Raw genomic sequence first — 26,680 nt, 5'->3', positions numbered from 1 at the left:
GGAAAGAAATGGAGGGTTATGGGCTGAGTGCAGGTCAGTGGGACTAGGTGAGAGTAAGCGTTCCGCACGGTCTAGATGGGCCAGGACTGTACACGATACTCCAAATTCGGCCTCAACTATGTCTTGTACAATTTTAACATTACATCCGAACTCCTATATTCAATGCTCGAATTTATAAAGGCCAGCATACCAAAAGCTTTCTTCAACACCCTATCTACATGAGAGTCCTTCTTCAGGAAACTATGCGACATTATTCCTAGATCACTCTGTTCTACTTCATTCTTCAATGTCATAACATTTACCATGTATGTCCCACTTGGATTATTCCTTCCGAAACGTATCACCTCACACTTATCAGCATTAAACTCCATCTGATACCGTTCAGCCCATTCTTTTAACTGGCCTAAATCTCTCTGCAAGCTTTGAAAACCTACCCACAAGGCCACCTATCTTAGTATCATCTGCATACTTACAAATCCAATTTGCCACCCCATCATCCAGGTCATTAATGTATATGACAAACAAGATTGGACGCAGTACAGATCCCTGAGGCACACTATTAGTCATCGGCCTCCAACCTGACAAACAGTTAACAACAACTACTCCCTGGCATCTCCCATCCATCCACTGTTGAATCCATTTTATTACTTCAATATTAATGCCCAACGATTGAACCTTCCTAACTAACCTTCTGTGCGGAACATTGTCAAACGCCTTACTGAAGTTCATATAGACAACATCCGCTGCGTTACCCTCGTCAACTTTCCTCGTAACCTCTTCAAAAAACTCAAACATGACCTTCCGCCCACAAATTCATGCTGACTATTCCTTATCAGACCCTGTCTATCCAGATAATTATAAATACCATCTCTAAGAATACATTCCATTAATTTATCTGCCACTGACGACAAACTGATAGGCCTATAATTTCTAGGTTTACTCTGAGAACTCTTTTTAAACAATGGAACCACATGATCAATACGCCAATCGTCCGGCACCATGCCCGTTTCTAAAGACATTTGAAATATTTCTGTCAGAGCACCTGCTATTTTTAGACTAACTCCCCTCAAGGTCCTAGGGAATATCCTGTCAGGACCCGCATGATGTATCCACTTTTTTATTCCTTAAAAGCACTAGTACTTCCTCCACTTTAATCGTCATAGTTTCCATAACTTCCCTACTTTTGTCCCTTACCTTACACAATTCAATATCCTTCTCCTTAGTGAATACCGAAGAAAAGTAACTGTTCAATATCTCTTCCATCTCTTTTAGCTCCACACATAGCTGTCCACTCTGATTCTATAAGGGACCAATTTTATCCCTCACTCTCCTTTTGCTAATAATATAACTGTAGAAGCATTTCGGGTTTATTTTCACCTTACTTGCCAAAGGAACCTCTTATACTCGTTTAGCTTTTCTAATTTCTCCCTTAAGATTCATCTTACATTCTTTATATTCCTCGAGCACCTGATTTACTCCATGCTGCCTATATTTATTATAGATATCTCTCTTTTCCCTAACCAAGTTTCCAATATCCATTGAAAACCATGGCTCTCTCAAACTTTTAACCTTTACTTTCAACCTAACAAGAAGATAAAGACTCCGTACCCTGAAAATTTCAACTTTAAATTACCTCCATGCCTCTATTACATCCTTACCATAAAGCAAATTGTCCCATGCCACTTCTTCTAAATCATTTCGCATCTCCTCAAAGTTAGCCTTTCTCCACTGAAAAATCTCAACCCTGCTTCCAGTCCTATCCATTTCCATAATTATATTAAAAGTAAAGTTTCTAATTCTAATTATAAACTCCAAATATTCCATGTCTTTAGAAATACGTGTATACGCCTTTCTTCTGAATTCCTTCCAATAGCTTACACAATATTGTTGTCAGTGGCACTTCTCTATAAATTCCCGGATTACTTTCTGAGCCCTTCTTAAACAACGAAGCAATATTAGTTTTTCACCAATCTTTTGGCGTCTCATCCGTTGCCAAGGGCACTTTAAATTTCTCTGCTGGGGTCTTTGCAATTACTATACTAGCTTACCACTAGGATCAATGGGACACATTCTCAGTACCTGCTGGTTTTGCGACAGCAATATTAGGTGAAGAAGAATATACCATTTCTTCTGTGTTCTTTATGATGTCCATAAATTTATTGCTGTTTAATAGACTCCTTGCGCATCTCCCAGAAAATGCAGTTGCAACTTAATCCATTTTCAGACAACCGGCTCTTCCAGCTCCCGTCATCTATTTTACAACCCGTACTTCACAGGGAACACTATTGTACGTTGCTTTCCTCTGTGTCACGTCCATAGTGACGTAATTCACCAGTGTTCAATTCGGTTCCTTTATTATGGAATGATGTGGAAGTTTTGGAGAAAACTCAAAGGAGATTTGTCAGGATGCTGCCTAAATTAGAGAGTATGTCTTACAAGGATAGGTTGGGTAAGCTATATTTTTTCCTTTGAAGCTAAAGAGGATGAGAAAAGGATTGAACAAGTTGACACAAAGTGCCCTGCAGATGCTGTGGTCAAATGAAGACGTACAAAAAATCTGGATGAACTCAGCAGGTCGGGCAGCATCCGTTGAAAGCAACAGAAAGCAACGCTTCGGGTCGAAACCCTTCGTCAGGACTAACGAAGGAGGGGCAGGGGCCCTATAAAGAAGGTGGGGAGAGGGTGGAAAACGAATCAGAGGGAAGATCAAGGGGTGGGGGGGAGAAGCAGGGAGGGGATAGGCAGGAGAAGTGAAGAAGGAATCTAAGGGGAAAGTACTATCGGTAGTAGAAGGCAGAATCATGAGAGGTGATAGGCAGCTTGAAGAGGAGACAGAGTGAAGGTGGAATGGGGGAAGAGAAAGGGAGGGAATTACCGGAAGTAGGAGAATTCGATGTTCATACCAAGTGGCTGGAGACTGCCCAGACGGTAGATGAGATGTTGTTCCTCCAACTGAAGTTTGGCATCATCATGACAGTAGAGGAGGTCATGTATGGACATATCCGAATGGGAATGTAAATGAGAGTTGAAGTGAGTGGCAACCGGGAGATCCTGTCTGTTGTGGCGGACGGAGCGTAGGTGCTCGACGAAGTGACCCCTTAATCTGCGTCGGGTCTCGGCGATGTAGAGGAGGCCGCACCGGGAGCACCGGATGCAATAGATTGCCCCATCAGGCTCAGAGGTGAAGTGTTACCTCACCTGGAAGGACTGTTTGGGGCTCTGAATGGTGGTTAGAGATGAGGCAGCCCTGACCACTATGAACACAGACGAGAGAAGCTCGGAAACTGTAATCGCAGCAACTGGACAAGCACTAAAATCAGCCTGGCGTCTAACCGACCGATAACCAAGACAAATTCACTCAACTTATTCCTATTAGGAATGCTCCACAATCCAGGCAACATACTTGTGAATCTCCTCTGCACCCGATCCAACCGATGAAATAATAAGCGTCTCCCTTTAATCTCTTCTCCCTTTTAAACTCTTCTCGCTGTTCTCACTGGCTGACGTCCACGCGCTTGCGCAATGGTGCATCAATCATACCGCTGATGAAATAACGTGGTAACCCATGACAGAGAGAGAAAATGGACAAAATTAAACAGAAATACAAGTGTTTAATGACATTGCACAGAACAAGTCTGCATAAGACAACGGTCTACATGGGGTAAGCAACGGCGGCGTTGTGGCTCAGAACGGTAAGGAAAGAAAGAGGCTGCAGCAGTGATAGAGGACTCTATAGTTAGGGAATGCGGCTGGCGATTCTGTGGACACAGTAAAGAAGCACGGATGGTAGTTTGCTTCCAAGGTTCCAGGGTCCGATAACGTCCGGGGATGTAGGGAGAAAGAATAAGTAAATTTAGGAAGGACAACAAAATTCAAGGGGCGTATAGGCCGATGGGAGTTCGGGGAGCTGGGTTAAGCACAAGAGGCAGCGATTTAAACAGAGAGAGGAGAAATGGGCTATAAATTCTATATCTGAATGCACGAAGTGTCAGAAATAAGGCGGATGAGCTTGAAGATCAGGTGCGAATGGGTAACTATGATGTTGTTGGGATAACGGAGACAAGGCTGCAGGGAGGTCAGAACTGGGAAATGAATGTACAAGTGTATAGTTAAACTAAAAATGCAATATGGGGAGAAAAAAATGAGGTACGAACGCAAGATAGCCAGGAATATAAAGGAGGATAGCAAAATCTTTTTTAGGTATGTGAAGACAAAGAAGATAGTTAAGAACAATATTGGGCCCTTGAAGAATGAATTGGGTGAAATTGTTATGGGAAACAGAGAATTTAATAAGTACTTTAGATCTGTCTTCACTAGCAAAGACACAAGCAATCTCCCAGATGTATGGATGAGACAAGGACATAGGGTAACAGAGGAAATCAAACAGATTGACTTTAGGAAGGAAACGGTGATGAGTAGACTGACGGGACTGAAGGTTGACAAATCCCCAGATCCAGTTGGTCTGCATCCTAGGGTACTAAAGGAGGTGGCTCTGGAAATTGAGGAATAATTGGGAATCACTTTCCAATGTTCTTTAGATACAAGATCAGTTCATGAGGATTGGAGAATGGCTAATGTTATCCCACTTTTTAAGAAAGGAGGGAAGCAGGGAGAAAACAGAGAACTATCGTCCTGTCAGCCTAACATCAGTAGTGGGGAAGATGCTAGAGTCCATTATTAAAGATGAAATAGTGGCATATCTAGAAAGCAGTGATAGGATTGGGCCAAGCAAGCAGGGATTTAACAAGGGTAAATCATGCTTGACAAATCTATTGGAGTATTTCGAGGATGTAACCAGGAAGTTAGACAAAGGAGATCCAACGGATATAGTGTACCTCGATTTTCAGAAGGCAGCAGGCAGTGAAGAAGGCTAATGGAATGTTGGCCTTTATTACAAAGGGAATTCAGTACAAGAGCAAGGAAATCCTTTTGCATTTGTACAGAGCCGTGGTGAGACCACACCTGGAGTATTGTGTACAGTTTTGGTCTCCAGGGTTAAGGAAGGACATCCTGGCTGTAGAGGAAGTGCAGCCTAGATTCACCAGGTTAATTCCTGGGATGTCCGGGCTGTTTAACGCAGAGACGTTAGAGAGACTGGGCTTGTACATGCTGGAATTAAGGAGATTGAGAGGGGATCTGATTGCAACATATAAGATTATTAAGGGATTGGACAAGATAGAGGCAGGAAATATGCTCCAGATGCTGGGAGAGTCCAGTACCAGAGGGCATGGTTTGAGAATAAGGGTTAGGTCATTTAGGACAGAGTTAAGGAAAAACTTCTTCTCCCAGAGAGTTATAGGGGTCTGGAATGCACTGCCTCGGAAGGCAGTGGAGGCCAATTCTCTGGGTGCTTTCAAGAAGGAGCTAGATAGGTATCTTATGGATAGGGGAATCAAGGGATATGGGGACAAGGCAGGGACTGGGTATTGATAGTAGATGATCAGCCATGATCTCAGAATGGCGGTGCAGGCTCGAAGGGCCGAACTGTCTACTTCTGTACCTATTGTCTATTGTTTCTTCGCGTCCATAATATCCTGAAGTGCGAAGGAAAACAGCCAGAGGTCGTGCTATATATTGGTTCCAGCGACACAGGTAGAAAATGAGAGAAGGTCCAGAAAGCAGTCTACCAGGCAGTTAGGAAGGAAGTTGTGAATTAGGATCTCAAAGGTAGTAACCTTGGAATTACTGCCTGGCCCACGCGAAAGTGAGTACGGGAGTACAAGGAGGTGGAGTCTAAGTGTGTGTCTGAGGGATTGGAGGAAGTGGGCAGGGATTCAGATTTTTTTTCTACCCGTCTTTTCGGGAAACTCTTTATTATCGCCGTAAATATACCTACGGACCTGACCTCTACCGTCTCTGTGGCAAAGAATTACACAGATTCAGTTGTCTCGGCTAAGAAAATTCCTCCTTAACTCTCACCTAAATGTTGGCCCCTCAACGTCGAGTCGGTGGCCTCTTGTTCTGGATACCCTCAACAGAGAAGACATCCTCTTCACATCCACCATACAAGTCCTTAAATAATTTGGTAGGATTCAACGAGCTCTCCTCCGCATTATTTTAAGTTGCAGTGAATACAGCCCCCAAATTGCCAAACGACCCTCTTTTGTCAACCCCTGTATTCCCAGAATCATTCTAGTGAACGGCCTGTATAGGTTCAACAATGCCAACACTTCCACTCTGACATAAGGGGTGCAGTAATTGTGGCAATACTTAAAGTGAGGCCTGACCGGTGTCTTATTATTTTTCAGCTTTACCTCATTTATTTTACATTCCATTATTCCTGAAATAAATGTCATCATTGCATTTGCCTCCTTACCAGTAAATTAACCTATAAATTAACCTTCTGGGAGTTTTGCACCAAAACTCCTAAGTATTTCTGTCCCACTGATGTTTGAACACTCTCACCATTTAGATAATAGTCTGCACTATTGCTCCTGTTACGAAAATGCGTTGTCATATATTTCCCAGCGCTGTATTCCGGCTGCCATTTTAGCAGCACCCTCTGCAGGGACCTACGATTGAGGGAAGTACATTTCCCCTTAGTCGGAACTGATGCATCCAGTCAGGATGCTCTCAGTCGTGCCCATATGAAAGTGCATAGAATCTGGGGGCCACAGCATAATTCTTAAACGGTCTGAAGTGAAAGAGATGCTGTTGTGCCTTTTTCACCACATAGCCGTTATGTCCAGACCACGTTATGTCCAAGGTGATGTTTTTTGCCGAGGAGATAAAAGCTGTTCACCCTCTCAAATCCAGATCTATTGACGTCCATAGGGGTTAGCCTGACTCCATTCTTCCTGTAGTCCATAGCCATCTCCGTTGTTCTTCCGACGTTAAGGGAGAGTTGTCTTGACACGGCTACTTCAGGCTGATGACTTCCTCTCTGTAGACGGTCTCATTATTATTAACATTACATCTCTACTTTTACGTTCTAGCCCTCTTGAAGTGAATGATAACATTGCCGTTGTCTTGCTTAGCATAGACTTTATGAAATGTATTATCTTGTCAGCACATCCAGTTGAACTCTGTCTTTTTGTGTGCTTTTCCACTAGCTATCATTCTGTGTTTTTGTATTGCCATGTGCTCTTGTTTGTTTTCATGCCACTTGTGTTCATATCCCCACTACTGCTCTACTCTGGCCCCTGTATTGCCGAGTACTCTGCCTCTCACCTGTTTCTCCTTACTACCCGTTTTGCTGACACACATGTCTCATCTTGCTCCACCTACCCTCTGCCTCTCTGTTTATTGCTCAGTTTATTTTCGTCCTGTATTTTCACCTATTTGTTACCAAATTGTGCCAGTGAATTTCCCTGAGCCTTTCCAGCATTATTCTCTGAACTTCGTCCGTCCGAATTTCGACTCTGCCTGTTTCCCGATTCTGGTTTTCAGATTTCTGTGGAATTTTGGATCTCAGCCTGAACTTTGCCGCCGACTTTGTTGCCATCTGGATTTGCTACTCAGTAAGTAACACAGAGCGCACAGTACTTGGTCTTGTGATTGGGGCCCTTCTTCAGCACCCTGACATATATCTCCAGTTAGAACATCGACTACCCTTTCATTTCTTCTACCAAGGTGCATGCCCATCGACTTTCCGACAATGTATTCTACCTGCCATTTCTTTGGCTGCACTCGTAATTTGTCTATGTTCTTCTGCACCGTTCTATTTCATCAAAACTGTCTACCCCTCCGAGTATCTTCATATCGACGGAAAGCTTTGCAAAAAAAAAAACATCAATTCTATCTTCCAAATCATTGACATATGAAGTCAAATTCCGTTCGAAACACTGAACCCTGGTGAAAAGTACTGCTCACTGGCACACCGGCAGCCAATCAGAAATTGTTTGTTTTTTTTTCCCAGTCAGCCTGCTGCTCATCAGCCACTTCTTTATTCGTGTTGGAATATTTCCTGTAATTCCATGCGGACGTACCTTGTTAGGCACCATCATGTGCGGCACCCTGTCGAAAGCGTTATGACAATACAAGTTAAGAACATCAGCCGAGTCTTCTTTGCCTATCGTGCGTGTTACTTCTTCAGAGAAGTCCAACTGATTTGTAGGGCAGGACTTTCCCAAACTTTACCGACCACGGTCAACTTTATCGTGTGCCTCCAAGTACCCTGAAACATCACCTTCAACGTCTTCCCGACTTCTGAATCAGACTGGCTGGATCTTGTGTCCTCTGTTCTGCATCTCTCCCTTCTTGACGATTGGCATGACATTTGCAATTCTCCAGTCTTCTGGAACTATTCCAGAATCTAGTGTATTTTGGAAACGCCACTACTCTTACCTCGCACTTGATGATGGAGGGGAGTTGCCACCAATACGAGCGTTCATAGACGATCTCACTATTTTGGGTCCTAGCACGGAGGCAGTGGAAAGTGTACTATGTAGACTCAAGGAGCTAATGGATTGGGGAAGAATGAAATTCAAGACCAAGAATTCAAGGAGCCTTGTTCTTAGGAGAGGAAAGCTGGTTGACTTTCATTTCACCTTTTGTGGAAAGGAGATTCCATCCATTCAGGTCCAACCAGTTAAGAGCCTCGGGCGATGGTACACAGAGGAGCTGAGAGACACCAAGAGGGTTCAAGAGACAGAGGAACAGATCAGCAGAGGTCTGATGTCTGTCGACAAGTGTGGATTGCCTGGCAAGTTGAAGTTGTGGTGCTTGCAGTACGGACAGATGCCACGGATAATGTGGCCATTAACTGTCTATGAACTGGCAATGTCCCATGTTGAGGCAACGGTACGGAAGATCAACACGTATGTGAAGAAGTGGCTTGGAGTACCGAACAGCCTCACTAATATTGCAATCCACAGTAGTCAGGCAAAGCTTAGCATCCCAGTACAATCCCTTGTTGAAGAGGTCAGGGTAGCCAGGGTCGGATCATTCTTGATGCTTCGAGACTCAAAAGACCCCGTCATAAAGAAAATCCAGCCGGATGCGAGATCAGGCAGGAAGTGGTCAGCCCGGGCAGCAGTTGATGAAGCATAGTCTAGATTGAAGCACAAGGAGACGGTTGGGGCTACCCAGCTAGGCCGCCATGGACTTGGATGGACAACCTACGAATGGTGATCACCTTCTCAGGTAAGGAGCGTCGCGAGCTTGTATCGCATGAAATACGAGAGGTAGAAGAGGAGAAGGGGTTAGCTAAAGCAGCTGGCCTGAGCAAACAAAGGGCTTGCACCTGGTGGGAAAGTGCTGAACGACATCTATATTGGAATGTCCTGTGACAGATGGAACCGCTCGGCATTTCTTTTCTATATAGAGCGCTGTAAGACCTGCTCCCAACACCTGCCAACCTCAGCACCTGGTATGAAGATAAGACAGACAGGTGTGCTGCTTGTGGCGAGAAGGGAAAACTTCAGCATGTTTTGAGTGGATGTGGAGTCAATCTTTCCAATGGCATGTACACTTGGAGACATAAAAACGTTCTCAAAGTTTTAACAGAAGCAGTTGAGCAGAGGTTACTACAGCACAACTTGCCTCATTTCCCATGCTGCACAAAACATCGCATATCATTTGTGAAAGAAGGCTCCAAGTCAAGGGTGTACAGAGCAGGCCCACGATCAAACATACTTTCTTCAGTCAATGACTGCTGTGTCTAGGCCGACTTGGATGGGAAAGGCAGTTTCCCGGTTTCACCACATTGCGTCCAGACATAATTGTCTGGTCTGACACTAGTAGAGAAGTCGTTATTGGTGAACTCGCAGTCCCTGGGAAGACAACATCGCTGAAGCCCATGAGCGCAAGTTAACCAAGTATGCAGAATTAAGATCAGAGTGCAGAGACAGAGTGTGGAAGGTAACATGCTATCCATTCGAAGTAGCGTGCCATGGCTTTATTACGTTCACTTTCCAGAAGTGGCTGCGTGACCTTGGATTCACTAGAAGAGAGATCAAGTCAACCAGCAGGGCTGTAGCTGAGGCAGTAGAGGCATGATCATCATAGGTGTGGACTACGTACGTCCAGAGGGGCAGATAGTCGGACAATGTATCCATTTTTTTGTAAACTCTGCAGTAGCGGAATAGATACTGGAAGAGTAGACTATCTGTTGGGTGGAAGGGACAAGCAACAAGGGACAGAGGCCGATGCCAAGTTTTTAAGCTCCTTAGTGGGAGGTGGTGCTTTAGCACTGCTGGCCCACCACCTCGAGGGAGTCTTGATCATAAGCGGGCCGAAATTCCTCAGGACAGGTGGCCGTTCAACTGATAATCCCACTGATGATAGCACAAAACAGTTAACATATTAGTCCATGTATATTTTCAATTCAAATACATTCAGATCGCTTCAGACATCACTTTCAGAACTCTGGGGTTTACACCATCTGTCCAAGTGACTTATCCACCTTCATACTTTTCAGTTTCCCATGAACGGTCTATCTAGTTATGGTAACTGCACACACTTCATGACCCCTAACAACTGAAATATATTTTGGTAGGCACGGCGGAGTAATATTTCCTTTTTGGAACCTATTCCTATTAGCGAAGTATTTATTCTCTGCCTTCCAAACTGCTTCCACAAATTCCAGCCACAGTCCGGATAGTATGATTTACCAATAAACATTGACCAATTCTTCTCTCATGCCTCTGTAGTTCCCGTTATTCCACTGCAAACGTAATAATGTGCTTTTTGGTGTTCTATTCCGTTAATCTCCGTTGTCAATTTGGCTTCGTTGCACAACGCCCAATCCAGAATATATCGATGTTCTAGTGGGCTCAACAGACAGCAGCTCAAAAAAGACATTTCTAAGACACTCTATGAATTCCCCGTACTTTAATCCATCATCAACCTGATCTATTAAAGTCTCCATCACGTTTGGAGCATTGGCCAATTCGCATGCATGTCATGTGTGCCGTTGTAATTCTTGGGCCACATCCTCACTACTATATGGTTGTATGTAAATGACGCGAATTAGCGTCTCCTCTATGTTTACATTTACGGAGCTTTATCCTCAATGATTCAATGCCTTCCAGTCTTGTCTCACCTTTCTAATGACTTAGTTTCATTTTTTTACCGATAGACCTATGGCGCAGCATAATATTTCTGCTTGTCCTTTCGATATGATATGTATTCATGGCCATTAAGGTCCCAGTTATAGTCTTTCAGGCATGATTTTTTGATGCCCACAATATCATTCCGGACCCTGGAAGCCAGGAGGCAGCATACCATCCAGGAATCTTGTTCTCGGCTAAGGAACGTCCTGTCAGTTCCCGCAGTTAACTGACCACTTATCAACACAGCGTTCATCATCTACCCTCTTCCGGCCTGTGTGACACAGGTTTCGAGCGCTTTCTGTGTGTTGCTTTGATTTCCAGAATCTGCAGCATGTATCTTGCTTGTTAAGTGGATTATGTTGCCTTATGGGGCAAAGAGACAAATTGCGACATATAAATTTCATGTTCATTTCCAATCGTTCCATTTGTGAAATATGTAACTTTGTTTCCTCTGCTAATATTTCACTTAGAAATCGGTTCAGTTGTTTATGCTTGAAGCAGGTGGCTATTGACTTCGTTACATATCATATAATTGACTGAAGGGCGAAATGTTCAGACTCTCGGGATTGCTTCTTATTTCTGCTGTGAGTGCATTTACCTGAATTGATTAGGTGCAAATATTATTCGCTAGGGATTTCCGCATATGTATAACCAGATGTACCTACATCAAAACAAGTGTCTTTCATACCATGTCATCATCGGAGTCTTATTATATTACAATAATTGCTGCCGTAGTTAACCGCTTTGGGATATCTTGGGATCTCGGTAGAGACATTATAAATTCACGTTTTCTTTTTTTCGCTGATCGTGACAGCTATTTGGAGCAAAGCAATGTATCTGCTTGTGTTTTTGCTCTTTCTCGGCGCTGCATCAAAAACGCACGGAATCTTCTGCAAAAGTCGAACAGAAGCCAGTTTGCCCGATTTGTCCAAAAATGGAGACATCATCCTTGGCGGAATATTCACTATACATTTGGATGTGATTAGCGAATTTTATTCATTTACATCTACTCCTAAAAACACTGTGTGCAGAAGGTAGGTCTCCAGTTTGGAGATGGCACCACTTCAGCCCTCCTTCCAGTACAAATTGTTCTTTCAGTCTGAGAGCTAATTATCGTCTGAAAACTTTGTATTCTGTTGTCGGTGTCCACTGTTCCTGTTTCAGCGTGGTGGGATAGTAATCATAAATTGGTATATCTACTTGAAATATTTATTGTAACTTTCACCAGAGAGTCGAGTCTTGTTTGCTTATATATATATATACATTTGTTATTCAGCACTTCTCTTCCCTTTCCGTGAATAAAAAAAGGCTCAAAGTTTCAATGGAATAGAAATCATGCTACATTTATCAATCACAGAAATCCACGGTATGTATTTTGTTGGTTGGCGTTGCATCGTCCCAAGGGAGCGCGCTGCAGCGCATGATTGTTAACTCTCTTGTCAGTTGAAGGAGTCATTTATCCATGTGTTTAATGCCAGCTATGTATAGGAGCTGATTTTGTACCAGATTGGGGTTGACAACTGCGATGCTGCACATAGGAATGTGCGTGAGTGAGGAGAATAGAAGTTGTAAGAAGCTGAGCGAATGTTTGAGTCGGTGGGGTCCTGGATAATTTTGTTTGCTTTATCGACAGATAAAGACAGGCAGAAGTGTTGGCATGCCGAGAAGGACGGTGCCCCTGCTGAACGTAGTTTGAAAAACTCTGTAGCTTCTTGCGGTCTCCGATAGAGCAGTTGTCAACCCGTAGAATGGTGAATCTGAATAGTATACTATCTCTGATAGATTAATAAAAAAAAATTGGGTGTGAAGCTAAAGCTCCGGAAGGTAACAGTTTTTTTTTAACGCCGTTTACATTAGTGTTTCACCTATCTCTTTAATTGACAAGCATGCAGCCGGTATAATTTTTCGAGCATGCAAATGTTAAAAAGATGGCCAAAGGTTCCCCGAGGTTCTCATTTAATCTGCACATGTCCGACGTGGCGTAATGCGTAGCTGTGTTGATGAGTCACCGCGGTTACCGCTGTTTAAGTTTCCAAAATCCTCTATTTTATGCATTATAGTTATCAATTACATTTAATTTGCACCTGGCTCTAATGTAGTGCCGAAATATTGACAGAAATTTCTGGAAGATGGCAGGTAGGTTTAAATTATGACAACTCGTAATGCAGAGTTGAGGACCGAAACGTCGACGTTGTATTCCACACCACAGTTGTTGCCTACTCTGTGGACATCCTGCAGCAGTTTTGTGAATGACACTCTGAATTTACAGAATCTGTAGAATCACTTATGTTTCTAGAATGATTTATTGGATGGGCGGTTACCTCTAATTTTTAGCATTGTTCTGTCCATACAAGCTCTACTGTGCGTCACCGGAATATGACACTACTCACGCACTGTTCCTGTCCAGTCCTGAAGAAGGATCTGAGCTCAAAACGTTAACTTTTCATTTCTGTCCGTTGACACAGTCTGACAATCTGAGTTACTGCAGCATCTTGTGTATGTTGTTGTGTCCCCGTTAAACAAGTAATTGAGAGCTCGGCGAGGTGCTACAAGTAATTCAGTTCCTTTCGAGCGCTATTCAGTACTATACGTTTAATCCTGTTTATTGTATAACCGAGCGTATTTGGTATCTTGAGCTGGTAGGTAAGATATTACCATGAATCTGCAAGCGTCCCAAGGCGACCTCCAGAGCTGCGAACACCCTTTATCAATAACCTGAAAATTAAAAAAAATGTCACAGATTATATCTCTTTCAAAGTTTTAGATTGAACGTTGTTGAATGTCATTTCTTGATTGAATTGGGGTATGAAAATTTCCATCAACACGTCTTATTTTCATCACACAGTTTGGGGTTTGCAAACTTCCGACTGCTGCAAACGATGATTTTTGCCATTGAAGAAATAAACCAGAATAAGAATCTACTTCCGGGAATCACACTCGGGTATGAGATCCATGATGACTGCCCGTCCTCCTCGATCGCCTCGAAAGCAGCACTCACTTTGATCAATGGCAAAGAGGAATCATTTGAATACACTCAATGTCGGGGATCTTCCAACGTCGCTGCCATAGTTGGCTGCGGTCCAACTACAAATTCCATCGTAACAGCAAGGACGACTGGATTGTTCGGGGTTCCGCTGGTAATTTTCCAAATATTTGAGTATGTCTCCCATTTAGCACCTACACAACATTTTGATCCTGTGTCTGAGCAGAGTTGAATTAGAGGTGTCTCAATATAAAATGCTAAAACAATAATGAAATGTGCATTTTCTTGAGATTTTGTACGATTTGAAGTCTGCCAGAAATTGATCATGTGGCATTCATAGAAATAAGCTGCATTTTTCTCTTCTTTAGACAGGCGATTCTGTGTACGCAGGGAAGAAACTCGGATGCTAATTTGCCTCCCAGCTGCCAGGGTCCGGAATGTTTCTGATCGCGTCCACGATATCCTGCAGTATGCGTCAGAACAGCCAGAAGTCGTGGTCCAAATTGGTACCAGAGACATAGGGAGGAAAAGGGAAGAGGTCCTGAAAACAGACTACAGGAGGTTAGGAAGGAAGTTCAGAAGCAGGACCGCAAAGGTAGTAATCTCGGGATTACTGACTGTGCCACGTGACAGTGAGTATGGCAATAGAATGAGGTGGAGGATAAATGCGTGGCTGAGGGATTGGAGCAGGGGGCAGGTATTTAGATTTCTGGTTTAAAGGGACCTCTTTTGAGGCAGCCGTGTCCTGTACAAAAAAAATAGTCTGTACATGAATCTCAGAAGGACCAATATCCTGGCGGAAAGATTTGCTAAGTATACTAGGGAGAGTTTAAACGAGAAGTCTTGGGGGTAGGATCAGAACTGAAGAGACTGGGGAAGAGGCGATTGGCTCACAAATAGGGAAATCTTGGACACAGTGTATGAGAAAGGATAGGGAGGTGATAGAGAAAGGGCACGCTGAGACCGACGGTGTGGGATCTGTCTATTTTCAGGCAAGGAGTATTGTGAACAAAGCGGATGAGCTTAGAGCGTGGAACTGTACTTGGAGCTATGATGTAGTTGCCATTACAGAGACTTGGATGACTTGGGAACAGGTATGGTTACTTCAAGAGCTTGGTTTTAGATGTTTCAGAACGGACAGAAAGGGAGTCAAAAGAGGTGGGGGCGTGGCACTGTAGCTCATAGATAGTGTCACGGCTGCAGAATAGGTGGACGACCTTGAGGTATTGTCTACGAAATCTCTGTGGGTAGAGTTTAGGAACAGGAAGGTATAAATAACTCTACTGGGTGTTTTTAATAGGCTGTTCAATAGCAACAGAGCTATCGAGGAGCAGATAGGAACACAGATCCCGGAAATTTGTAAGAAAAACTGAGTTGGTGTGGTGGGAACTTTTAATTTTCCAAATATCAATTAGCGTCTCCCTAGAGCGAGGCGTTTCGATGGGGTGTTAGGTGTGTTCAGGTAGGTTTCTTAACACAATGTGTAGTTAAGCTTTGAAAAAGAGAAACTGTACTTGGTATTGAGAAATGAACATCTCTCAATGGGAGAGCATTTTGGAGATAGTGATCATAATTTTATTTCCTTTACATTAGCATTGGGGAGAGATAGGAACAGGCAACTTAGAAGAGCATTTAATTGGAGTAAGGGGAATTATGAGTCTATCAGGCAGGATATTGGAAGATTAAATTGGGAACAGACCTTGTCAGGTAAAAGTACGGAAGAAATGTTGCGAATGTTCAGGGGATATTTGTGTGGTGTTCTACATAGGTGCGTTCCAGTGAGTCATGGACGTCACAGCAGTGTACAGGAACCGTGGTGTAAAGCAACTGTAGTAAATCTAGTCAAGAAGAAAAAATAAGCGAACAAAAGGTTCAGAGAGATAGGTAGAGATCTAGAAGATTATAAGACTAACAGGAAGGAGCTTAAGAAGGAAATTAGGAGAAACAGAATGGGCTATGTGAAGGCCTTGGTGGGCAGGATTATGAAAAATCCCAAGACAGGAACAAGGATGTGAAGAGAAAGAGTTAGGCGTGAAAGAATAGGGCCTACAAGTGTGGCAGTGGAAAAGTGTCTAAGGAACCGGAGGAAATAACAGAGGTTCATAATGAATACTTCAGTATTCACTGCAGAAAAGGATCTTGGTGACTGTAGCGGTGTCATACAGTGGACTGAAAAGCTTGAGCATTAGGATATTAAGAAAGAGGATGTGCTGGAGCTTTCAGAAAGCATCAAGTTGGATAAGTCGCAGGAACCGGGTGTGATGTACCCCAGGTTACTTGGGAGGCGAGATTGCTGAGCCTCTGGCAAAGATGTTTGAATCATTATTAGGGATGGAAGAGTTTCCGAAGGATTGGAGGGTTGAGAGAGCAGTTCATTTATTCAAGAAATGGAGTAGTGATAGCCCAGGAAATTATAGACCGGTGAGTCTTACTTCAGTGGTTAGTAAGTTGATGAATAAGATTCTAAAAGGCAGGATTTATGAACATTTGGAGAGGTATCTATGATTACGAACAGTTAGCATGGCTTTGCCAAGGGCAGCTCGTGCATTACGAGACTGATTGAACGTTCTGAGAATGTGACTAACACATTGATGAAGGAAGAGCAATTGATGTAGTGTATATGGATTTTAGCAAGGTATGTGATAAGCTACCTCACGCAAGGCTTATTGAGAAAGTAAGGATACATGGAATCCAAGGGGACATGTCTTTGTTGATCCAGAGCTGGCTTGCCCACCGAAGGCAAAGAGTTTTTGTGACAGGCCATATACTGCATTGGATCGGTCACCAGTGGTGTGCCTCAAGGATATGTTCTGGGACCCTTACTCTTCGAGATTTTTATAAATGACCCGGATGAAGAACAGAAGGGGTATGTTAGTAAGTTTGCTCGTGACACAAATGTTGAGTGTGTTGTGGATCGTGTGTCGGGCTGTCAGAGGTTACAACCGGACATTGATTGGTTGCAAAACTGGGCTGAGAAGTGACAGATAGAGTTCAACCAAGATAAGTGTGTGCGGTTCATTTTGGTAGGTCAAATATGATGGCCGAATATAGTATTAATATTAAAACTCCTGGCAATGTGTAGGATCAGAGGGATCTTGGGGTCCGAGTCCAATGGACGCACAAAGCAGCTGCGCAGATTGACTCTGTGGTTAAGTAGGCATGCGGTGCATTGGCCTTCATCAATCGTGGAATTGAATTTAGGAGCCGAGAGGAAATGTTGCAGCTATGTAGGACCCCGGTCACATCCCACTTGGAGTACTGTGCTCAGATCTGGTCACTACAGGAAGGATATCGAAACACCTTTGATCGTTTCCGTCCCACACGCTAATCGGTTGCACTATGTTATGAAATGTTTAAACACTCAGAGCAAAAGGAACGGGCGGTCTATTTCCACTATGTCTCCCATAGCCTTAAAAACTTCTATCGGAATTTTTTTTCATCCTAGCGCTTGGGGAAACAACCCCGATTTGTGCAAACTCTTCTTATAGCGCACATCCAAAAGTCCTGAGAGCAAAATGATAAAAGTCGGCTGCGCCAGCTCCAATGCCCGTACATCGGTCCTATAATGCAATGACAAGAAATGAAAGCAGAACTCTTGATATGGCCAACCAGAGTTTTTAGTCCCCGAGTAATAAGTATGCATTTAATGCATCGTTGAAGAATTATGCAATTCCGTTTCTTGACGTTACATGCATTGTATATACTTGCTGAAAGCTGAATATTCAATATTGTAATTATGTACATAGAAATAGTCACATTGAGATGCTGGTAATCTTTCAGTCATTTATATTTAAAATCGGCACCTCAGTATTGATCTAATTACCTCCTTCTCTACAGGTTAGTTATTTCTCCACCTGCTCCTGTCTCAGCGATAAGACAGAATACCCGACGTTTTTTCGAACTATTCCCAGCGACCAGTACCAGTCCCAAATTCTCGCTGAGCTGGTGAGAACATTCGGCTGGACTTGGATTGGCACCATTAGAAGTAACACCGAATATGGCATTTTCGGAATGCAAGGATTTGTCAAACATGTGGAAACGTTTGGGGTTTGCATTGCCTACTCTGAGTCATTTTACAGGACCGACCCTCCAGAGAAGATCAGCAAAATCGTCCGGGTGATAAAAGATGCGTCCACTAAAGTGGTGGTGGCCTTTGCCCACGGTGCTGATATGCGAATCTTATTGAACGAAATTGTGCGTCAGAATGTAACAGGTATACAATGGATTGGAAGTGAGTCGTGGGTGACAGAAAATATTTTATCGCCTGAAGAAAGAGTAGTTTATCTCACAGGGACAATCGGCCCGTCTACTCAAAGGACAGAGATAGACGATCTGAGATATTATCTTCATAACGTTCATCCTTCTAACTTTCCTGGCAATATTTTGGTGGAGGAGTTTTGGGAAACTTTATTCGCCTGCTCTTTTACTACAGGGAATACGACAAACCCAATGAATTCCATGGGTCAAGTAAGGCAGTGCACAGGGAACGAACAAATGGAAGAGACTGTAGATGCCTACCTTCCAGCTATAATGGAAGGGAGTTCCTACCACGTGTATAAAGCGGTCTACTCTATTGCTCACGCACTCCACAATCTGTTAACCTGTGTAGATGGTCATGGGCCATTTATAAATAACACATGCGCACGTATTTCAAATTTCGAGCCGTGGCAGGTAGGCCTGTAATTCCTTTACAACTCCGAACAACTAATTGACAAAGCGGGCAAGTGTGAATGTTGTTGAAGTTTACATTGTGTTCTATTTCCAGGTGCAGGTAAAATACAGGCGACTAGACTTTAGTTTTGTGGGGTCAATTTTTTTTTATTTCTGTCTGTTGGTTTCAAATGTTTGACAAACCAATCGTTATTAATTATTAATAATAATAATAATAATAATAATAATAATAATAATAATAATAATAATAATAATAATAATAATAATAATAATAATAATAATAATAATAATAATAATAATAATAATAAATAATTAATGGAAAGTGGTCAGTGAGTGCGTGGGCCAGTGACGCTTTGACGAGAAGAGGCTGAGGACGAGGTTCTCTCCAAGTGAGGTGAGGCCGGGTAAGTTCCTTTCAAAGGAGAAAGTTTCAAAAGTTGAGGCAAGTATTGGATAGGTCATGGCAGCTGAGATTGGCCCCGAGGTTTGTTCATCCTGCAGCATGTGGGAAATCAGGGATACTTACATTGTCCCTGAAGACCATGTGTGCAGGAAGTGTGCCCAACTGCAGCTTCTGGCAGAGCGCATTGAGCGTCTGGAGCTGCGATTGGATTCATACTGGAGCATCCGCGATGCTGAGAACGTCGTGAATAGCACGTTCAGTGAGTTGGCCACACCGCAGGTAAAGGCTACACAGGCAGAAAGGGAAGGGGTGGTCTCTAGATAGCGTAGCTGTAAGCAGGCAGTGCAGGAGTCCCCTCAGGTCATCTCCCTGCTAAACAGATACACTGTTTTGGATACTGTTGTGGGAGATGTCTCAGCAGGGGAAGGCAGCAGCAGCCGAGATCATTACACCAGGGTGGCTCTGTGGCACAGGAGGGACGGAAAAGGAGTGGAAGAGCTATAGTGACAGGGTATTCGATTGTAAAGGGAATAGATAGGCGTTTCTGCGGCCGCAAACGAGACTCCAGGAAGGTATGTTGCCTCCCTGGTGCAAGGTTCAAGGATGTCTCTGAGCGGCTGCAGGACATTCTGGAATGGGAAGGTGAACAGCTAGTGGTCGTGGTGAACATAGATACCAACGATATAGGAACAAAAACTGGATGAGGCCGTACAAGGTGAATTTAGGGAGTTAGGAGATAAACTAAAGTAGCACCACAAAGTTAATAATCTCTGGATTACTACCAGTGCCACGTACTAGTCAAAATAGAAATAGGATATTTCAGATGAATACGTGGCTTGAAAAATGGTGCAGGGGGGAGGGATTCAAATTTCTGGGGCATTGGAACCAGTTCTGGGGGAGGGGGGACCGGTATAAACAGGACGGTCTGCACCTGGGCTGGACTGGAACCAATGTCCTACAGGAAGCGTTTGCTACTGCTGCTCAGGAGGCTTTAACCTAATATGGCAGGGGGATGGGAACAAGTGAAGAGAGACAGAGGGGTGTAAAATGAGGGTAGAAGCAAAAAGTAGTAAGGTGAAAAGTAAAGGTGGCAGGCAAATCCCGGGCAAAAAGCAAAAAGAGCCACTTTTCAACATAATTGTCTAAAAGCTAAGAATGTTGTAAAAACAAGCCTGAAGGCTTTGTGTGTCAAAGCGCGGAGCATTCGTAACAGGGTGGATGAATTGAATTTGCAGATAGTTATTAATGAATATGATATAGTTGGGATCACAGAGACATGGCTCCAGGGTGACCAAGGATGGGAGCTCAACATCCTGGGATATTCAATATTCAGGAGGGATAGACAGGAAAGAAAATGAGGTGAGCTAGCATTGCTGGTTAGAGAGATTAACGCAATAGAAAGGAAGGACATTAGCCTGGAGGATGTGGAATCGATATGGGTAGAGCTGCATAACAGTAAGGGGCAGAAAAAGCTGGTGTGAGTTGTGCATAGGCCACCAAACAGTAGTAGTGAGGTTGCGGATGGCATTAAACAGGAACGTAGAAATGCTTGCAATAAAGGAACAGTAGTTATAATGCGTGACTTCAATCTACATATAGATTGGGTGAACCAAATTGGGAAGGGTGCTGAGGAAGAGGATTTCTTGAAATGTATGTGCGATGGTTTTCTGAACCAACATGTCGAGCAACCAACTAGAGAGCAGGCCATTCTAGTTTGGGTATTGAGCAATGAGGAAGGGTTAGTTAGCAATGTTGTCGTGCGAGGCCCCTTGGGTAAGAGTGACCCTAATATGGTGGAATTCTTCATTAAGATGGAGAGTGACATAATTAATTCAGAAGCAAAAGTTCTGAACTTAAAGAAGGGTAACTTTGAAGGTATGAAAAGTGAATTAGCTAAGATAGACTGGCAAATGATACTTAAAGGTTGACGGTGGATATGAATTGGCAAGCATTTAAAGATCGCATGGATGAACTACAATAATTGTTCATCCCAGTTTGGCAAAAGAGTAAACCAGGGAAGTTAGTGCACCCGCAGCTGACAAGAGAAATTAGGGATAGTATCAAGTCCAAAGAAGAAACATATAAATTAGCAAAAAAAAAGCGGCACACCTGAAGACTGAGAGAAATTCAGAGACCAGCAGAGGAGGACAAAAGGCTTAATTAGGATAGGGAAAAAAGATTATGAGAGAAAGCTGGCAGTGATCATAAAAACTGAGTGTAACAGCATTTATAGGTACGTGAAAAGAAAATGATTGGTCAAGACAAATGTAGGTCCTTTACAGTCAGAAACAGGTGAATTGATCACAGGGAGCAAAGACATGGCAGACCAATTGAATAACTACTTTGGTTCTGTATTCACTAAGGAGGACATAAATAATCTTCCGGTAATAGTAAGGGACAGAGGGTCTAGTCAGATGGAGGAACTGTGGGAAATACATGTTAGTAGGGAAGTGGTGTTAGGTAAATTGAAGGGATTAAAGGCAGATAAATCCCCAGGGCCAGATGGTCTGCATCCCAGAGTGCTTAAGGAAGAAGCCCAAGAAATAGTGGATGCATTAGTGATATTTTTTCAAAACTCCTTAGATTCTGGATTAGTTCCTGAGGATTGGAGGATGGCTAATGTAACCCCACTTTTTAAAAAAGGAGGGAAAGAAAAACGGGAATTATAGACCGGTTAGTCTCACATCGGTGGTGGAGAAAATGTCGGTTATCAAAGATGTGATAACAGCACATTTGGAAAGAGGTGAAATCATCGGACAAAGTCAGCATGGATTTTTGAAAGGAAAATCATGTCTGACGTAACTTATAGAATTTTTTGAAGATGTAACTAACAGAATGGATAGGGGAGAGCCAGTGGATGTGGTATATTTAGATTTTAGAAAGGCTTTGGACAAGGTCCCACACAGGAGATGAGTGTGCAAACTTAAAGCACACGGTATTGGGGCTATGGTATTGATGTGGATAGAGAATTGGTTGTCAGACAGGAAGCAAAGAGTGGGAGTAAACGGGACCTTTTCAGAATGGCAGGCAGTGACTAGTGGGGTACCGCAAGGCTCAGTGCTGGGACCCCAGTTGTTTACAATATGTATTAATAGTTTAGACGAGGGAATTAAATGCAGCATCTCCAAGTTCGCGGATGACACCAAGCTGAGCAGCGGTGTTAGCTGTGAGGAGGATGCTAAGAAGATGCAGGGTGACTTGGATAGGTTTGGTAAGTGGAGAAATTCATGGCAGATGCAATTTAATGTGGATAAGTGTGAGGTTATAAGCAGAACACCCCTGTAGCCATTCCACTGAATAATAAGTTTACCGTCCTGGATGCTGTTGGTGTGGACGACCGTCCAGCTGCGAGCCACGGTGGCAGGGCCTCTAGCACTGAGTCTGACCCTGTGGTGCAGAAGAATGGGACGGAGTAGAGGATAGCTGTCGTCATTGGAGACCCTATAGGCAGGGGAGCAGACAGGAGATTTTGTGGACGTGAGAAGGAAACCAGTGTCCGGTAGGTCTCTGACCGGGTGCATGCCATCCTGGTACGAGAGGGAAAGCAACCAGAAGTCGTGATACATGTTGGGACCGACGACATAGGCAGGAAGAGTGATGAGGTCCTGAAGTGTGAGTTTCGGGAACTAGGCAGAAGACTTAAGAAGAGGAGCTCAAGGGTGGCTGTCTCAGGATTGCTGCCAGTACTACGTGATAGTGATGGTAAGAATTGGAGGAGATGACAGTTTGAATGCGTGGCTAAGGAGCTGGTGCAGGGGGCAGGGTTTTAGTTTTTGGACCATTGGGATCTCTTCTGGGGAAGGTGGGACCTGTACAGATTAGATGGGTTGCACGTGGACTCGAGGGAGAGAAATATCCTTGCTGGTAGGTTTGCTAGCATGGTTCAGGAGGGTTTCAACTAATTTTGCAAGCGGGATGGGACCCGGAGCGATAGAAAAGTGAACAAAGTATATGGAGTAAAGCCAGATCCAATAAATAGAGAGGCTTGGAGGAAAGAAACAGAATAAAGGGTGTAAAGGTAGTAAGGTGGAATGGCTAAAGTGGGTGTACTTCAATGCAAGAAGCATCAGGAACAAAGGTGATGAACTGAGAACTTAGATACATACATCGAATTATGATGCAGTGGCCATTTCGGAGACTTGGCTGGCACCAGGGCAGGAATGGATTCTCAATATTCCTGCATTTCAGTGCTTTAAAAGGGATAGAAGCGGGGAGGGGAAGGGGGTGGCATTACTGGTCAGGGATACTCTAACAGCTCAGCTGCAGAAAGGGAGGATAATGTAGCAGGATCCTCTTTTGAGTCAGTATGGGTGGATGTCAGGAACAGGAAGGGAGCAAACTCTACTGTGGGTATTCTATAGGCCCACTGGTAGCGGCAGAGAGACCGAGGAGCAGATTGGGAGATTTTGGAAAGGTGCAAAAATAACAGGGTTGTTATCATGGGTGACTTTAACTTCTCTAATATTGATTGGTACTTGATTAGTTCCAAGGGTTTAGATGGGGCAGAGTTTGTTACGTGTGTCCAGGATGGATTCCTGTCACAGTATGTTGACAGGCCGACTCGGAGGTATGCCATACTAAGTCTAGTATTAGGTAACGAACCGGGTCAGGTCACAGAATTGTCAGCGGGTGAGCATCTGGTGGACAGTGATCAACGCTCCGTGGTCTTTAGCATTATCATGGAAAAGGTTAGAATCAGAGAGGACAGGAATATTTTTAATTAGGGAAGGGCAAATTATGAGGCTATAAGGCTAAAACTTGCGGGTGTGAATTGGGATGATGTTTTTGCAGGGAAATGTACTATGGACATGTGGTTGGTGTTTAGGGATATCTTGCAGGATGTTAGGGATAAATTTGTCCCGGTGGGAAAGATAAAGAACGGTAGGGTGAAGGAACCATGGGTGACAAGTGAAGTGGAAAATCTAGTCAGGTAGAAGAATGTAACATACACTAGGATTAGGAAGCAAGGATCAAATGGGTATATTGAGGAATATAGGGTAGCAAGAAAAGAGCTTAATAAGGGGCTGTGAAGAGCAAGAATGGGGCATGAGAAGGTCTTGGTGAGTAGGGTAAAGGAAAACCCCAAGGCATTCTTCAAGTATGTAAAGAACAAAAGGATGACAGAGTGAAGGTAGTACCGATTAGAGATAAAAGTGGGAAGATGTGCCTGGTGGCTGTGTAAGTGAGCAAGGTCCTCAATGAAAACTTCTCTTCGGTATTTGATGATGGTGATGACAATATGAGTGAGGTTGATGTTCTGGAGCATGTTAATATTAAGGGAGAGGAAGTGTTGGAGTTGCTAAGATACATTAGGACGGATAAGTCCCCGGAGCCTGACGGTATATTCCCCAGGATCCTCCACGAGGCAAGGGAAGAGATTGCTGAACCTCTGGCTAGGAGCTTTATGTCCTCGTTGTCCACGAGAATGGTACCGGAGGACTGGAGGGAGGCGAATGTTGTCCCCTTGTTCAAAAAAGGTAGTAGGGTTAGTCCAGGTAATTATAGACCAGTGAGCCTTACGTCTGTGGTGGGAAAGCTGTTGGAAAAGATTCTTAGAGATAGGATCTACGGGCATTTAGAGAATCATGGTCTGATCAGGGACAGTCAGCGTGGTTTTGCGGAGGGCAGATCGTGCCTAACAAGCCTGAAAGAGTTCTTTGAGGAAGTGACCAGGCATATAAATGAGGGTAGTGCAGATGATGTGATCTACATGGATTATAGTAAGGCATTTGACATTATTCAGAAAGTCAGAAGGCATGGGATTGACGGATGTTTGGCCAGGTGGATTCAGAATTGGCTTGTCGGCAGAACGCAGAGGGTCATGGTGGAGGGAGTACATTGTGATTGGAGTGTTGTGACTTGTGGTGTCCCACATGGATCTGTTCTGGGACCTCTACTTCTTGTTATTCTTATTAACGACCTGCAACTGGGAGTAGAAGGGTGGGTTGGCAAGTTTGCAGACGACACAAAGGCTGGTGGTCTTGTGGATATTGTAGAGGATTGTCGAAGATTGCAGAGAGACATTGATAGGATGCAGAAGTGGGCTGAGAAGTGGCAGATGTAGTTTAACCCAGAGATGTGTGAGGTGGTACACTTTGGATGGAGAAACTCCAAGGCCGAGTACAAAGTAAATCGCAGAATACTTGGTAGTGTGGAGGAGCAGAAGGATCTGGGGGTACATGTCCACAGATTCCTGAAAGTTGCCTCACAGGTAGGTAGGGTAGTTATGAAAGCTTATGGGGTGTTACCTTTCATAAGTCGAGGGATGGAGTTTAAGAATCGCGATGCAAATGATGCAGCTGTATAATCCTCTAGTTAGGCAATACTTAGAGTACTGTGCCCCGTTCTGGTCGCCTAACTATAGGAAGGATGTAGAAGCATTTTAAAGGGTACAGAGAAGATTTACCAGGATGTTGCCCGGTTTAGAGAGTATGGATTATGTTCAGAGATTAAAGTAACTAGGGATTTACTCTTTGGAGAGAAGGAGGATGAGAGGAGACATGATAGAGGTGTACAAGTTATTAACCGGAATGGACAGAGTGGACAGCCAGCGCCTCTTCCCCAGGGCACCACTATTCAGTACAAGAGGACATGGCTTTAAGGTAAGGGAAGGGAAGTTCAAGTGTGATATTAGAGGAAGGTTTTTGACTCAGAGAGTGGTTGGTGTGTGGAATGCACTGCCTGAGTCAGTCGTGGAGGCAGATACACTAGTGAAGTTTAAGAGACTACTAGACAGGTATATGGAGCAATTTAAGGTGGGGGGTGATATGGGAGGCAGGGATTGCAGGTCGGCACAACATTGTGGGCCGAAGGGCCTGTAATGTGCTATACTATTCTATTTTTGTTCTCTGTTAATTCGGGAACGGAGTCACTAATCAAGAGAGAAGCAAACTCGCCCAAGCAGATATTCAGCCTCTTACTTCGATACTGCAGATTTGTTGTTTCGATCATCTGCACAGAGTGTTCGATGAAGGATTAATATTGGAAATGGCAATGCTCGAAATGTCCTGCTTTCTGTATAGTAGGTAAGTGTGAACTGTATTGCACTTTATCAGTTGGCGGTAAAAGGTCACTATCTCAGAGACTACACATCGAAGTCTCTCTTTTGTAGTAGCATGCAGTCATGTAGGGAGTTTAAGTTTCTTGCCTGTATAATCAACCCACGACATCTCATTCAGTAATGATAGTGAGGGAAGCGCGACAACCATATTATTCTAGCCCAGAAATATGTGAAACAGAAGATATTCTCTGGATTGTGAAGGTCCAGAATAAAACACTCAAAATTCTGTGGGATCTTAGCAATTAGGTACCTTTTCTTTTTCAAAGAAAGACATATTCGTAGTATAGTCTCTATTGTTTTGTTACTGCCTGTATTTAGTCCTTGACATGTATCTTCCTTTCCTCTCCTCTACTTTCTGACATGGTGCTCTGATTCCCATTCCCCAGCCAAGCCAGTTTAAACCTTTCGCTCGTACTACTTGGGAGGGTTTAAATGTGAAGTACCGCAACTTGCTAGGTCAGTCTTGAAGATACTATAGGTACCCTGTAAAAAATCAAGATCCTAAATACTTTTCAGAAACATTGGGATTCAAGTTCATACAATCGTGAAAGCGGGTACATAGTCTGAAA

At 43.6% G+C, this 26,680-nt stretch overlaps 1 protein-coding gene across 1 annotated transcript in view; it reads left to right on the top strand.

The window, feature by feature from the left end:
• Positions 1 to 26,680, top strand: part of LOC132402958 (extracellular calcium-sensing receptor-like) — a 41,879-nt gene that overhangs the window by 2,392 nt on the left and 12,807 nt on the right. Inside the window, exons 2-6 of the mRNA XM_059986117.1 lie at positions 7,390 to 7,460; positions 8,503 to 8,759; positions 13,840 to 14,131; positions 17,815 to 18,444; positions 18,743 to 18,748. Of these exons, the coding sequence (XP_059842100.1) occupies positions 7,390 to 7,460; positions 8,503 to 8,759; positions 13,840 to 14,131; positions 17,815 to 18,444; positions 18,743 to 18,748 (1,256 nt within the window). The remainder of the gene's footprint in view (positions 1 to 7,389; positions 7,461 to 8,502; positions 8,760 to 13,839; positions 14,132 to 17,814; positions 18,445 to 18,742; positions 18,749 to 26,680) is intronic.

This window comes from Hypanus sabinus, chromosome 2 (assembly GCF_030144855.1).
Source record: "Hypanus sabinus isolate sHypSab1 chromosome 2, sHypSab1.hap1, whole genome shotgun sequence".
NCBI classification, from domain to species: domain Eukaryota; kingdom Metazoa; phylum Chordata; class Chondrichthyes; order Myliobatiformes; family Dasyatidae; genus Hypanus; species Hypanus sabinus.
Note: the sequence above shows the minus strand (reverse complement) of the source record. Positions and strands in the feature narration are given on the sequence as shown.